Source organism: Lotus japonicus, chromosome 4 (genome assembly GCF_012489685.1).
Source record: "Lotus japonicus ecotype B-129 chromosome 4, LjGifu_v1.2".
In the NCBI taxonomy this organism is placed as follows: Eukaryota; Viridiplantae; Streptophyta; class Magnoliopsida; order Fabales; family Fabaceae; genus Lotus; species Lotus japonicus.
Window position 1 is genome coordinate 76,054,831 of NC_080044.1, and position 14,714 is coordinate 76,069,544.

General features: G+C 37.0%; 2 protein-coding genes across 3 annotated transcripts; both read left to right on the forward strand.

The window, feature by feature from the left end:
- The first annotated feature begins 3,928 nt into the window (after window positions 1-3,928).
- LOC130712722 (protein NRT1/ PTR FAMILY 4.5-like) lies at window positions 3,929-7,445 on the forward strand. 2 transcript variants are annotated; one of them, XM_057562542.1, is made up of 6 exons: window positions 3,929-4,060; window positions 4,160-4,253; window positions 4,530-4,747; window positions 5,310-5,753; window positions 5,927-6,054; window positions 6,326-7,445. In XM_057562542.1, the coding sequence occupies exons 1-6, from the start codon at window positions 4,058-4,060 to the stop codon at window positions 7,203-7,205; spliced, it is 1,767 nt and encodes a 588-aa protein (XP_057418525.1). In that variant the 5' UTR covers window positions 3,929-4,057; the 3' UTR covers window positions 7,206-7,445. The 2 variants fall into 2 exon arrangements, with proteins under 2 accessions (XP_057418525.1, XP_057418524.1); XM_057562541.1 differs by lacking the exon at window positions 3,929-4,060 and having other exon boundaries at window positions 4,154-4,253.
- A 475-nt stretch (window positions 7,446-7,920) lies between these two features.
- On the forward strand, window positions 7,921-9,947 carry LOC130712723 (cyclic phosphodiesterase-like). The gene is made up of 3 exons (XM_057562543.1): window positions 7,921-8,258; window positions 8,541-8,595; window positions 9,475-9,947. Exons 1-3 carry the CDS (start codon window positions 7,956-7,958, stop codon window positions 9,678-9,680), a joined length of 564 nt encoding a protein of 187 aa, XP_057418526.1. The 5' UTR covers window positions 7,921-7,955; the 3' UTR covers window positions 9,681-9,947.
- The last annotated feature ends 4,767 nt before the right edge of the window (window positions 9,948-14,714 follow it).

A 14,714-nucleotide genomic window follows, 5' to 3' on the forward strand; every position in this document is an offset into this window, starting at 1 on the left:
GAGGGGACAATTGGATCAGCATTGATGCTGAAGCAACAAATTGTTGTGTTAGGATGGATCCAATTCTGGGGCCAGAATTGGATCAGCATTTAGCATCCAAACATCAATGGAGATTGGAAAATCACGTTTGAGGTCTTTAAACGTGGATCAGGCCTGATCCAACGTGCATCCAAACACACCCTATAGCAAATTATTGCAATGATCGCCATCTTCAAAATTTATGTATAGAATATTGTTACAATGTGAACCCTTGCCATGTCATATTATCAGTGTCCTTTTTTGTAGATTTGATTTAAAAAGCAACAAGAAAATTAAACTCTCTTTTCTTTGTCACAATCATGGTAGAATACTGGAGTTTTAATTTAATTTATATTGCTTACTAGTTCTATCAACTAAATAATTTCCTCATCAACATGTTATTCACAGTGAGATGATGTTTCAGTATACTAGTAATTTAAGCCAGAGTGATAGCAAATGATTCAAAGGGTGTGTCCAAAGCGGTAAAAATAAAATAGATAAAAAGTGTTGTGAAGCACTTGGACTATCCCCAAGATGTTTTCTTGTTGGAGAGTTGCTTTAGTTACATGCATAAACTACAATTAAGAAAAGCTCAAATGATTATATATATGTATTCCCCCTGTATAGTGGTGAGCTATGGTTAATACTGACTAGCTTCATGTAACTATATATAATAGTATTAATTAATTATCTTCCTATAATGGTTTAAAGGGAGATTCACAAAGATATCCTGAACGATCGTTATTTTGCTTGGCAATAAAATTATACTACATATATGTAGTCTTGCCATATGCCAACACAGGAAACGATTTTACCCCAAATTTAATTAGATTTGGAACAATAAGCATGTCATCACAATATTACAGAGGGAAATGTTGTTAGCTGTACCTATACATGTTGTTGAGAAGAATTCTTCAAGTATGTGAACAAGAAGAAAGAAATAAGCTCTCTTATTTTTAGTGTTGAATTATTAAAAATCTTAAATCAAATTTGAACTTGCTGGATTGACCCCAAACGTTTTGGGCCGATCTGAATGAGTCGGGTCGGGTCAATTTCGTACTAGTTTGGTTGACCTGAATGGGTTGAGGAAATATGGGCAAATGTAAACCCTTAAAAATAGTTATAAACCTAAATTTATAAACCCTTAACCCTAACAGAAGGGGTCGGACCAACCTCATCCCTAAAATTAGCTCTAAACCATACTTGAACGAGTCGAGCCGACTCTGACCAACTTGAAACATAAAATCACTCATAAATCTTTAACCCTAAATCCGACTTGAACAACCCAACATTGATCCGCTCGACTCTTTGTCGACCAGACCCACTGACTCGACGATTATACACCTACCCTTATATCGGTCATAAACCCTAAAATCAACCCTTAACTTGACCTAGACCCTAAAATCAACATGAAACCCCAAATATGACTTGCCTGAATTGGTGCTGACATGCCTGGCCCTGTGGTGACCTATCCAACATGATGCGGACCAGACCGACCCGTCCAACGCCAATGCGCGCTGACTCGCCCTTAGCCTTAAATCGGCCTTAATCCCTAAAATCGACCCTAAACTTGACTTGAGCCCTAAAACTGTCCCTAAACCCTAAATCTGACCCAACCATTTTGCCTGCCCAACTAGGCGCCGACACACTCAAATTGGTGCAACCCTACCGACCCGGTGCTTGTCCGCTCGACCAATCGTCTGTCGACGCCGATCCACACTGAACCCTTAAATCGGCCCTAAGCGGTAGGGTTAAGGTTGATTTTTGGTTTCAGGGTGAGTAGTGGAAGTTTTTTTTTTGAAAGTCAAAGAAAATATCATTACTAGAAGCACAAAGGATGCTCAAACCTAGTGTAGAAAGTTTCAAGTTACAAAAGGAAAATGGAAAAATCCATCCCAACAAACATGTCTGGTGGGTCGCACAAGTTGATGTTTGGTCGAGCGGGTTAGTGTTGAGTTGGGAAGGTCGGCGTTGAGTCGAAGTGGTCGGTTCGTGCGAGTTTGGGACTGATCAGCGGGGTCGATAGTGAGTTGGGAAGGCAAAATGGGAGGGTTTGATTTAGGTTTTAGGGTCATATTAGGGTTCAATTTTAGGGTTGATGCCATGTCGGGCAGGTCAACACCAATTTGGGAGGTCAAATTTAGGGCTTAGGGATTATGGCCGAAAAGGGCTCCTGCATTAAGGGTTTTGGGTTGATTTTGAGGTTCAAGGTGTGTCGGCGTCGAGCCAGCGGACCAAGTCGACGTCGAGTCAATCGGGTCGGGTTTTATACCTCGCTCTCTAGTGTCTCCTAAAAAGTGTAAGTGCAAATATAATCACTCAATTACATAAGGTGCCGGTTATTGTTTCACTGTTGTAAAATTGGTAATAAAGGAATGGTGAATTTTGTGGTGCCTGTGGGAAAATGTGGGTGTGGTGCCTGCATGTGGTCTGTCAAATAGAAAAAAGACATGTGTCAATTATTATATCAAGTTTTTTATTTTTCATCAATTTCCGTTTTTTTTATTAATTCAAAATAATTTGTGATATTAATTTTAAGAAGGGTTTTTTAGCAATTGTTAGAAAGTTGCCTCTGATTAATATCAACTTTTACCATGAGTGAGATTTAGTTTGAAGATTGAAACAAGTTTCAAAAAAAAGTTTGAAGATTGAAACTGACATTGATGGTTCATATTCTATTGTTCTTGATTCATCCTCAACACACGAGTAAACCTTAATCTCATACTTCTTCATCTTTCAGAGAGGTGAACCCAAATATCACCTTTTCATCTTCGATTTTGGTTCTTTTTCACCGATCAAGTGCTGATTGAAACGGCGTGTTTGTGGATCGAGTGCTATTGGTGGTTCATCTTCCTTAGTATTTGAAATCTATTGTCTCTGCAACTTCTTCTTCTTCTCTCCCTCTGATGCACAAATCCAAACTTTAACATCAAAATGGAAGACCCATATGATAAAATCTGTGTAAAAGCGGAGGCAATGAAAAATCCGAAACCCAAGTGCGTGAAAAAGGGAAAAAGAAATGGGTCTCTGAAACCCCCAAATTAACAATTGGAACCCTAATGCACAAATCTAAAAATCCAAACTTTAATATCAAAACTAAAGACCCAGATGATTTTTTTGCTTTATGGATAAGCCTATAAAAAAGGAACAAGGCAAGTACAAAAACACGGGTAGATAAAAGAAGAAGCAAGGGGGAGAGAAAGAAATCAAGAAACTAGATACATGAAACAGAGAAAAAACAGAGGAACAAGCAAAACGTGAAAGAATAGAATAGCAGCCATGGAGGCCAACGATTGAATCACGAATCCACTGCCAAATCTGTCAGACATACCCACAACCATACGAACAGCATCCACACCAGTGGCCCAGATGATAAAATTTGTGTCAAACTGGAGAAAAACAACAAGGGTGGTGGAAAATGGTAAATGGGTTTTTTTTGTATTGAAAAATCTGAAACCCAATTACTTTTACCATGGTAACAGATTTAGTTAGGGACCAGTTAGCAAATATATGAACTTTTGTTTTAAAACAATATTTTTTAAAAATCATTTCAGGATAAATGGAAAAGACACCTCATTTAATGCATGTTTTGTTGCTACTGGTCCAACTAGACAGAGGCACCATACCTGCATCCGGAAGGAGGCAGCACAGGCACCTAAAGGAATAGGTAAATCAACTTGTATATAGGATACAACCATTTTGTAGACGTAGTGCGTCATTATGTTCCATGCTGATGCTGAGAATAGAAAGGTGCCTTGGAATCTTTTCTACTGAAGTCGGCAAATTCCATGTAATTCTATTTTGCTATCGAACAAGAATAGTGAATCTACCTCCATATGGAACTGGTATATGATAGTGATCTTATGTATGAGGCTTTTGATGTACGGATAACTATTTCTTTTATCTATACATATGCATATGCTAGTTGCTAGCTACTAGCTAGTATATATAAGGCAGATATATTGGTTTTCCTATTACCATTATATTTTTCTACTATAGTTCTCCTCTCTTAGAATTGGCCATAAAGTTTAGAGCCATAATGGTGCGTACTTTACTATCTTAATTTCTTTGTTTATTACATTGCATTTCGAGTTTCTTAGTTACATGCTCCTCACACTTTCATGATATGATGTCCATGCAGGAGGAAGAACTAGTTGATGGAAAAGTTGATTGGAAAGGAAGAAAAGCTTTGAAACACAAGCATGGAGGGATGAAAGTTTCTACGCTCATCCTAGGTAAGGGACTTGACACTAATCAGAAAAAAAATATGAAAATGAAAAACAACATATCCGACACACTTTTTCACACTTTTTATTTAAAAAGTACTTCAATATGTGTTACTATTTTATTTTCATATTTTCTGATTGTATCCAAACTTGCTCTAACTTGGTATAGATTCATGGAAATGAACCAATTTTAAATGTGGATTTTATCATAGTAATCACCAAGATTAAGAAATGATCATTTCTTTCATTCATCAATGATTAATGTTATTTGATTTTTTGGTGCAGCTACGTTTGCTTTCGAAAACATGGCATCTTTCGCACTAGCAGTGAACTTGTTGTCATACTTCACTAAGATTATGCATTATGAACTATCAGATGCAGCTAACATGGTCACCAACTACAGTGGTGTTAGTTACATGCTCTCCATTGCGGTGGCCATTGTTGCTGATACCTTGATTGGCAGATACAAAACGGTTCTTATTTCTGGCTTCATTGAGTGCTTGGTAAGATTAATTCAAATTCCTCTCCTCATATTGACAATAACACTCCATATTCTACAACAAAATCGCTAATTAGCGTAGGCTTTGTAAGCAAAAAATGATGGCGTTAATTTAACATCAGCCCAGTGTCAACACCGAAGCTGTTGTTAAATAGCTTGAAGTTAACTTAATGCATCGACCGTGAACTGACGCTACAACTTAGCGTTGGTTAGCCAACTCTAAGCCAACACAACTCATATGGTACCTCGGTCAACGTAAATTCAAAAAAAATAGTATCGTTCATATAGGCTGATTCTAATTAGCGTCGGTCAGGCCAATGCTATGTACGACGTGAAAAAAAAAAAAAAAAAAACTTTACATCGGTGTGAACAACACTACTATTAGTTGTTCAGATTAACGATTCTCAATTACATTCACACCCACACTTTCATTTCTCCCTTTATTTTCTATTTATCTCATGAGTTTTTCAATCATATCACTTATTACTTTTTTTTTTCTTCACTCAATTTCCACTCATAGTGAAGTGTGAATGAAACTTAACTAATTGTAAATGGTGTTATTGCAGGGACTGACGTTGCTCACAGTGCAAGCACACTTCGCTAGCCTGAAGCCACCTACATGCAACCTGTTTGATAAAAATGCCCAGTGTGAAAAACTGAGTGGCAAAAATGAAGCTTTTCTCTTAATTGGCCTCTACTTGTTGGCCTCCGGAAGTGCAGGTCTCAAATCTTCTTTGCCAGCACATGGTGCTGACCAGTTTGATGAAAGAGACCCCAAAGAAGCAAAGCAAATGTCTAGCTTCTTCAACGCTCTCTTATTAGCACTTTGCATTGGTGGTGCAATCAGCTTAACTTTTTTTGTGTGGATACAAGACCATAAGGGATGGGATTGGGGTTTTGGCATGTCCACCATTGCTATTGCTTTGGGTACCATTGTCTTCGCCTTTGGATTGCCACTATACCGGATTCATGTTGCACAAAGAACCAATCCCATTATTGAGATCATACAGGTATTTAGACCCCTTAAACCTCCTTGCCTTATTCTGCATATATATCAGAGTTGCCTTAGCAAAATAAGTGCATATTTGGAAACCTTTATATAATTGATTGATTGTCACACATGTGTTTCAGAATTAGAGTCGGTTATTTATTTGCTGTTATAATTCTTCCATCTACTTTTCAGGTCTATGTTGCTGCAATTCGCAACAGAAACCTTCCCCTTCCTGAAGATCCAGAAAATCTATATGAGATTGAACAGGACAAAGAAGCTGTAATGGAAATAGAGTTTCTACCTCATAGAGACATTTTCAGGTTCAATCCCAAAATATTGTCCAAGACTACTTGATCACAGATTAACAAGTGATGCATAGTTAGATTAAAACTTCTTAGTGCATGTTTTGAAACTTTTCTGCGATTTATTTTGAAGTCAATTCTAGGAAATAGCTTATGTGTTTCAGAATTGATTCTGATGAAATAGAAGTCGATCTAAACATGCTATTAGATTTGACTGTACTCTTCTAATTTTGCAAATATCACTCCAATTCCTATGCATCTGGTTCTAACTTAATGCTATTTTGCACAGGTTCTTAGACAAAGCAGCCATCCAAAGAGAATCTGATATGGAGCTAGAGAAACCAGAGTCTACAAGCCAATGGAAACTATGCAGAGTCACCCAAGTAGAGAATGCCAAAATCATTCTAAGCATGGTCCCAGTATTCTTGTGCACAATCATAATGACCCTTTGCCTAGCACAGCTCCAAACCTTCTCAGTCCAGCAAGGTTACACCATGGACACCAAAATCACCAAGGACTTCAACATCCCTCCAGCATCCCTCCCAATCATCCCGGTCATCTTCTTAATCGCAATCATCCCTTTCTACGACCGAATCTGTGTGCCTCTTCTGAGAAAATTCACCGGCATTCCCACAGGAGTCACCCACTTGCAGCGCATAGGCGTCGGCCTAATACTCTCTTCCATCTCCATGGTAATTGCAGCAATCATAGAGGTGAAAAGGAAAGCAGTTGCAAGAGACAACAACTTGCTTGATGCTGTGCCTCTGCTTCAGCCATTGCCCATAAGCATTTTCTGGCTTTCTTTTCAGTACTTTGTGTTTGGCGTAGCTGATATGTTCACCTATGTGGGGCTTCTTGAGTTTTTCTACTCACAGGCACCAAAAGGGCTTAAGGCCACATCAACATGCTTCCTTTGGAGCTCTATGGCAGTTGGCTATTTTCTGAGTAGCATATTGGTCCAAGTAGTGAATAGTGCAACCAAGAATATTACTGCTAGTGGAGGCTGGTTAGCAGGGAACAATATCAACAGAAACCATCTGAACTTGTTCTACTTGTTCCTTTCCATTCTGAGCTTGATCAACTTCTTTATCTATTTGATTGTTTCCAAGATGTACAAGTACAGGCCTCAAGAACCTTTGGTTATAAGTGATGACAAGTCTGAGAAGTGAATGTGAGGTGTAAAAGGTTCTAACTATGGTTAACAAATATAAATTGCAAAAGTTGTGTGTTGTGCTCTTATAGTTATCTTTTACCTGTCAATCAAATGTATGTGAGAAAAATATCTAGAGGTCTACATGTTTCTTTTCATTGTAAGTTCATGGGTTAGAGCTATTGTTTCAGAGAAGTCAATGAAGCTCTTGTATTATCACAGTAAACTCTTGATGCATACTAATTGTTGTTATTTTTTCCTGAAATTTTTACCTAGTGTCATCGAGCAACTTCAATGAGAGCAAAAGGCCTGATTAGATAATGTTGCAAAAAAAGATTTTAAATTAATATTAAAATGAAAATAAATAAAAATTATAGAATTAAATAAATAGCAGCCTATTATACTAGTATTTATAATTGTGTTTTAAAAATAAATAGCCGTCGCTAATTTCGCATCAAACCATGAACTTTGTGACGGATTAAATTGCCATCGCAAAATGTTGGTATTAATTTTAAATTTTAAAGTACATTTTTTTTGGTAAACTGTTTTATTATTTACATTATTTAAAAATAAAAACTTGACTTGCATTTCAAGTATTTTAAAAGAAAAGTACAGATTTACAATAATTGAGATTATAATAGATTAATAGCTTACATTATAAATTTTAAAATTAATTAAAAAAAAATTGGTCAATGTAAAACTAATTAATTTAATTAACCATTATAATACAGAGCATGTTCTTCTCTCTCTCTCTGACTTTTGATATTCCATGGCAACCACTGCGATTGAAACCCAGAAGAAGGAAGTGTATTCGGTGTGGGCAATCCCACCGGACCACGTGCGTCCCAGGATCGCCAAGCTCATGACCGACCTCCGATCCGAGTTCGGCGGCCCCCACTTCGAACCCCACATCACCGTCGTTGGAGCCATCACCTTGACCGCCGACGACGCCCTCAACAAGCTCCGGTCAGCGTGCGAGGAGCTCAAGGCCTTCCAAGTCACCGTTGACCGTGTCGCCGCCGGCACCTTCTTCTATCAGTGTGTTTATCTCCTCCTTCATCCCTCTCCTCCGGTACTCTTCTTCTCTCTTCATATTTTTTCAATTTATCATTCTTTTTTATTTTAATGTTTTGTTTTTTCTTACTTTAGAAAATTTTAGAAATAATTAATTATACAATTTTTTTTTCTGCTCAATTTGAATAATGTTACTCATGAAGTGATAATTGATTTAACTTTCAATGATTATTAATTGTTGATGCAAATTTGTATGTTGTTTGATTACTGTTGAAGAATCTTCACTTGAGAGTGATGGCTTTGGCTTGTCTTGTTAATTGTGGAACTGATTGATTGCCAGGTAGTGGAGACAAGTGCACACTGCAGCAACCATTTTGGTTATAAGAGTTCAACTCGTAAGTTACACAGCTCTTATTCTTAGCAATGATTTTGTGGTGCTATTATCAATTTATCATTACCATTTATATGTGACATTATTAGATTTTACAATTGATGAATAAAATTCATGTGGGAAGAGTATATTAGTAAGTAGTAACCCTAACCCATCTATATGATATTCGTTGATGAAGCTTGAGACAGAGTCGCTTTATCAGCATTGTTCATGTCTTAATTGTTGCATATACTAGTGCTGTTATGTTTCATGATGGTTTTCTAAGCCAGGAGATATATGTTCTCAGAAATGTCTCTCTATGATAAGCCTAAGGTTGAAAGCAGCCCTTTATAGCTAACCTTCTTAAGAGATAATTGGTAATAAGATTCAAGCAGAGTGTGGCATGAAAGGCTATTTACTCAGTCAGTTTGCATTGTGAACAAAATCATTTTGCTGCTTTCGTTAATCAATCTAAACAAATTCACTGAAAGTATTGACTATAAGTAGTCTTTTGAAGAAGAAAAAAAGTGAGCTGAATTTTGTGCTTTGGATGATGAAGAACATTTTCACTTGGAGGATGAATTGTAGTACTTTAAAACTCATTTCCCTAGAGTTGAATCTACTTTCTCTTTGAACGTTAATCAGTTATCATAGTGTGCTAGTCATTCTGATTAGAGGATATACATATTGTATCAAGTGTCTATCCTATAAGTGATAGTCACTTCTCAAATGACTTGTTCTACAAGTGTTAAAAAATCAGAGTACCTCTTTGGCAATAACATAGGGTAAAAGGTCAGTAGGTGAATATGTACTGCTATAGTGTGAGGAACAGGGAGGGTGAGATTCATAACTCAAGGTTTTTGCCTCTTCTCCTTTACAATTGGATATCTTGTTTAATGTGCAGCTTACATGCCACACTTGAGCCTTCTATATGGAGATTTGACTGATGAAGAGAAGCAAAAGGCTCAAGAGAGAGCTAAAGTTCTTGACTACAGTCTCAGTGGCTTGAGCTTTGAGATTACTCGGCTTGCATTGTACAAAACAGACACTGAAGACAAAACTCTGAAATCTTGGGAGAAAATTGCTGAATGCACCCTTAGTTCAAGTTAGCTTGACACATTAACGCCAGCACAAGCTGTTGTGTACAAAAAATAAAGAACACTTCTGTGTTATGACCTCTACTGTTGTCTTAAATATCTTCTAAACTGATTGGGATATTATAAAGTGGACAATTATAAAAGTGGTCCACCCGTGAAACATCATAGTGGTGAAGTATGATGTTCACCGTGGACCATTTTCAAATTGGCCTGCATATACCGACCCGAACTGTTTGTTTTCTGCATCTGTGTTCTATGGTTTTTTATACTCTGTTTGCCACTTACCCTTTCTACTGTGTGCTCACCAACTAACATAGTCCCTGGATAATGTGGAAGAAGATTCCAATTAACATATTCCATGGACAATTTGGTGTCTTTGAGAGGAAGGGAAGGTAAGCGCTCCCTTGTTTGGAAGCTCAAATTCTACAAAACCCCATAATTCGGGGCAACTCCACAAAATAACTAAAGAGCGATCTTGGATAGTTTTCAAAAATTCCCCAAACTCTTTCCCCATTTTAAAAAAACTCTCAAACAAAGGGAGAGTTTCTCATAATCCTCATATTTCCTTTCTCAGTTTCTCTCCCCTCCAAAATCCAACATGCTTAGGCTTTGTATGGAAGTTTTTGAGAAAGGGAAGTGGAAGACTTTGAGGGGAAGGGAGGGTAAGTCCTCCCATTGGTTCTTGGAAGATCAAAATTCCTTAAAACCTCAAATTTGGGGAAACTTCACAGCATAACTAGGCTTTGTTTGTGAGTTTTTAGGGAATGCGTGTGAAAGACTTTGAGGAGAAGGGAATGAGAGGGCAAGAGAGAGGAGAGGGAGTAAGCCCTTTCCCTTGTTTGCGAGTTCCAAATTCCCTAAAATGCCCCAAATTGGAGGAACTAAAAGAAGGCTTTGAAGGGGTGTTTTCAGAAACATCTCAAACCATTCTCCTCTTTTTAAAATCCCCCGAACTAAGGAATGACTTCTCATGAGCTCTCATTTCCCTTTCACTCTCTTTCAAAACTCAACTCACAAACACCTGGGTCATGGAGGAGTATTAAAAAATTCTCCACGACATTTTTTCCTTCTTAAAAAACTCTCAAACAATAGAAGAGCTTCTCATAAACTTTGTATTTCCCTTCCCCATTCAAAATCCAAATTGCAAACAAAACCTAATTAAACTTAAGAGGGGACCACAAAACAAAATACATTGTTTCTTTATTTAACTTTCAATTGATTCTTCGTGTTGCAATCCTTCAATGCTAGACCTAACATCATAAATGCATTGGATATAGGTTGTCAAAATCTCACTTTCTTTGTCTCAAGCAATATTGTATGATCCCATCATATTCAAGTAGTAGCATTCACTACCACACGTGCATAAATAGAAAGTTTAGCTCAAATTATATAGGAACTAAATTGAATTGAAAGAACAGGGAGACTGCAAGAAAATTTCTCTTGCTAACAACCCTCCATTAGAACTAAGATATGAATTATGCCTTGGAAATTTTTTATCAACACCCCAACTCTACCCACCTAGAGAGAAATGTGAGATATATGTATGTGCTGTCCGATGATGACACAATTCTTAACTTGAGCATTTGGGTGGCTCAAAACAAGAGACATGTGGTCCCACTTACCCTATCTAATGTGGTCCTCGTGGAGGAAATATAGGCAACATTTTCTTCTTGTGAAAGTGTAACAAAGTTGAGTCGTAAGAAAATAGGTACATTTCCATTACAGAGCAAAACAGAATTAATATTGAAGCTGATTAGATGGTGGATTGGAAGCTTTAGACAAGGCTATGCAAATCGCTATACAGCAAGAACATAAACAAGGAAATCACTTGTACTGAGCTATCCCATAATAACAATCGCTTGTACTTTTTTTGGTGGTGAAAAATTTAGGAGGATGATGTCCAAGTTCAATGTGGGGAACGCTGTCGGGCTGACATGTAACCTGTTTAATATGAGACCATGTCATGCTCCACTCGATCACCCTAAGTAAATGAATAATGAAATAACTTATTTTGTGCCCTCAATCACCAAGTTCTAACCCAACTCCTAAGATTAAACACCAAAGGCTTAGCGCTATAATGTTCTACATAAAATATGAGTAGATTTTATTTTTTTGACGTTCTATTATTAGAAGTTGGAGACAATTAATACTTTTAACAATGGGAATTTTCTGACGTACTTGTAGTTGAAGCAATCCCAAAATGGAAAATTAAGAACAGAAGGGACAGGAAATTTTTCCTTTGGTATACTTTCCGGGGCGCGTTTACTATGGACCACTTTTTGGTGGTCTATAGTTGCACCACTTGCTTTTGACCTGCTACTGCAGGTTTTACAGGTAATTTGTAATTTTTTAAAATAAAATGATTAATATATTATAGTATAATTAGTTATATAATTAGTGAATGTTAATATAATTTAAGCTAATTGGATCAGGTAACTCATCATCTTGCTGTAAAAAAAAAAAAAAAACTCATCATCTTCAACATTTCACAATCTCATCCTCTCATCATCCACCCAACCACCAGTGCCCCCAAGCCTAAACCCCCTCTGAAGTCTGAACTCCACCCCATATCCAAGTCGTTCACAATAAATTCTGAAACAATAAAATGCTTGGACCAGTAGGGGCTGAAATCACGAATTCAAAGATTGAAGACTTGCTTGATTTTCCATTTGACAAGGGACAATCTGGAACCTTGAGATTATATAATTGTATCACTATTGCTCAAAGTAAATCAACAACACCAATAAACTAATAAGAAAGGAAGATTTTGCATCTGCAACAGAGGACCACATGTTCGCCAACAACAACGACCAGAGGGACGAAAATTACGAAACAAGAATCCCTTCTCACATTCACAATACACGTCATCTCACAACCAGATCTGGCACGAAAAACACGCAACAAATCACCTCAGGAAGATTTACCCTCAATCTCCAGATCTGCTCTGATCGACAAACCTTCTCGGTTCGCGCTTGTGACTCCTGTCGGATCGATGATGGTGGCGGTGGCAATCGGCATCCCGGTGGCTCCGATGGTGGCGTTATGTATCGATCTCAAATATGGATAGAGGAAGATGAACGCCAGCATTAGATCTGAGTTTAGGAAAGTTCACCAACGAACCCCACTTCCACCAGAACACGACAACGACTGGATCGTTCCATCTGAAGAAGCATTGGTAGAGACCAACGAACCCACACCTGCAACCACCACAGACCAACGAACCCACAACATCACATCATTTTTTTTCGTTTGCTTCTCAGAACCTAGGTCTGGGTTGCAGAGAAAAAACCAGATCTTGTTCCCAGTTGAGGAAGATAAATATTTCTGGGATGGATCTGAGGTGAGGAAGGTTGCAGGTTGAGGAAGATGAAGATTTATGGAGAAAGTTTTTGTGCGGCCGGAGTTAGTGGATGCGGTGGTGGTGGATGCTTTGACGCCGGAAATGATGGGTTGTAGTGCGGCCGGAGTTGATGACGGAGGTGTGGTGGCCTTAGTCGCCGGCGGTGAAGATGGTGCTCTCTGATTGAAAATGTTCAAGCTTTGAGAGAGAGAAAAGGAGAGAAGATTAGGGTAATTAATTTACTTAAATATATTAAATATTTTAATTTTGAAAAAAATGAAAATAGAATAAAACCTCCAATACCAGGTAGTGGTCTAACTTTAGACCACCAAAAACTGGTCCATAATAAATTTTTCCTACTTTCCGCTTGTCAAGTGAAATGTACATTAGATTTATTTTCCTCATTCTACGGTCTAATCGTGATCCCCCCCACTTTTAAAAAATCCATAACTTTAGTTTACCATTTTATAATAGGAAAAACTTATGTGGAGTTGCATGTGTGTAGTTTTTATTATTATTCAATTAAACTATGACTTTTGATCAAAGATAAATTAAACTATGACAGGTGGATTAAAAAAAGGTAGTTTAGAAAATTATCACAATTAAGTTATTGGACAATTGTGTTTTTTATTTGTTAACAACACAAACAATAAAAAAAAAATTGCACTGAAGTTTTATTGTTATAGATTCTTCTATTTCCTGTTGATGTGATTATATAGTTGTGTACCCGAGAGTTAATTCAAGTGGTAAGAGTTATAAGACATAAGGGTTGGAGGAATGAAGGGTGAAGGAATCTGGGTTCAAATCCCGGTGAATGAACTAAATTACTAACAACTAACATTTGCATATAAACTAAATTGTGCTCCCTTGAATACGAGTTTTTGACACATTGATTGAATAAGAAAGGGTTTGGTGTTTTGCGATATTAGGAATAAGAACAATATGTAGTTGTTGCATTTCAAAAAAAAAAATTCAATACCTAGTTGTATTGCCTTGAATATTGAGTTTTTAATGCATTGATTGAGTATTTAAAGTTTAAGGAGTTTATTCTATTAGAGCATCTCCTCCAATGTAAGGTTCTTAATTCTTATTTTTGAGCTAAGAATTAAGAACTGAGTTCTTAACCATTGGAGGGGATGACGTGAAGTTCTTAGTTCTTAAAAATAAGAACTAGGTTCTTATATAAGGAGTTTTGTTTTTTGAGTTATTAGCATTAAAAATTATTTTTTCTCTCTCATCCAAATTATTTTATTGCTTTATGAGTTTGTTTTATTACTTTATGAAAATAAAAAGTATAAATAATGTGGTTGGTGGGACCAAATGAATAGTGCTAAGAATTAAAAGCTAAGAGTATCTCCAATGTAAGGTTCTTAGAGCATCTCCAATGCTAGTTCTTATTTCTTAGTTCTTAGCACTATTCATGTAGGCCCGTATTGCCACATGTGTTTAAACAACTCTCAAGTAATTTTGTTCCAACCATGAGTTCTTAGTTCTTAGTTCTTACTACTACTATTCATTTAGTCCCACCAACCACATTATTTATACTTTTTTTTTCCATAAAGTAATAAAACAAAACGCATAAAGTAATAAAGTAATTTGGATGAGAGAGAAATAATTAATATTTTAAGCTAAGAACTCAAAAAGCAAAACATCTTATATAAGAACTGAGTTCTTATTTTTAAGAACTAAGGAGTCCATGTCAGCACC

Coding starts and splice junctions, on each gene's coding strand:
- LOC130712722 (XM_057562541.1), top strand. CDS start 4,154: ATGCAGGAGGAAGAACTAGTTGATGGAAAAGTTGATTGGAAAGGAAGA. Junction 4,748..5,309: donor CTGGCTTCATTGAGTGCTTG/GTAAGATTAATT, acceptor GTGTTATTGCAG/GGACTGACGTTGCTCACAGT. Junction 5,754..5,926: donor CCATTATTGAGATCATACAG/GTATTTAGACCC, acceptor TCTACTTTTCAG/GTCTATGTTGCTGCAATTCG.
- LOC130712723 (XM_057562543.1), top strand. CDS start 7,956: ATGGCAACCACTGCGATTGAAACCCAGAAGAAGGAAGTGTATTCGGTG. Junction 8,259..8,540: donor TCCTTCATCCCTCTCCTCCG/GTACTCTTCTTC, acceptor ATTGATTGCCAG/GTAGTGGAGACAAGTGCACA. Junction 8,596..9,474: donor TGGTTATAAGAGTTCAACTC/GTAAGTTACACA, acceptor TTTAATGTGCAG/CTTACATGCCACACTTGAGC.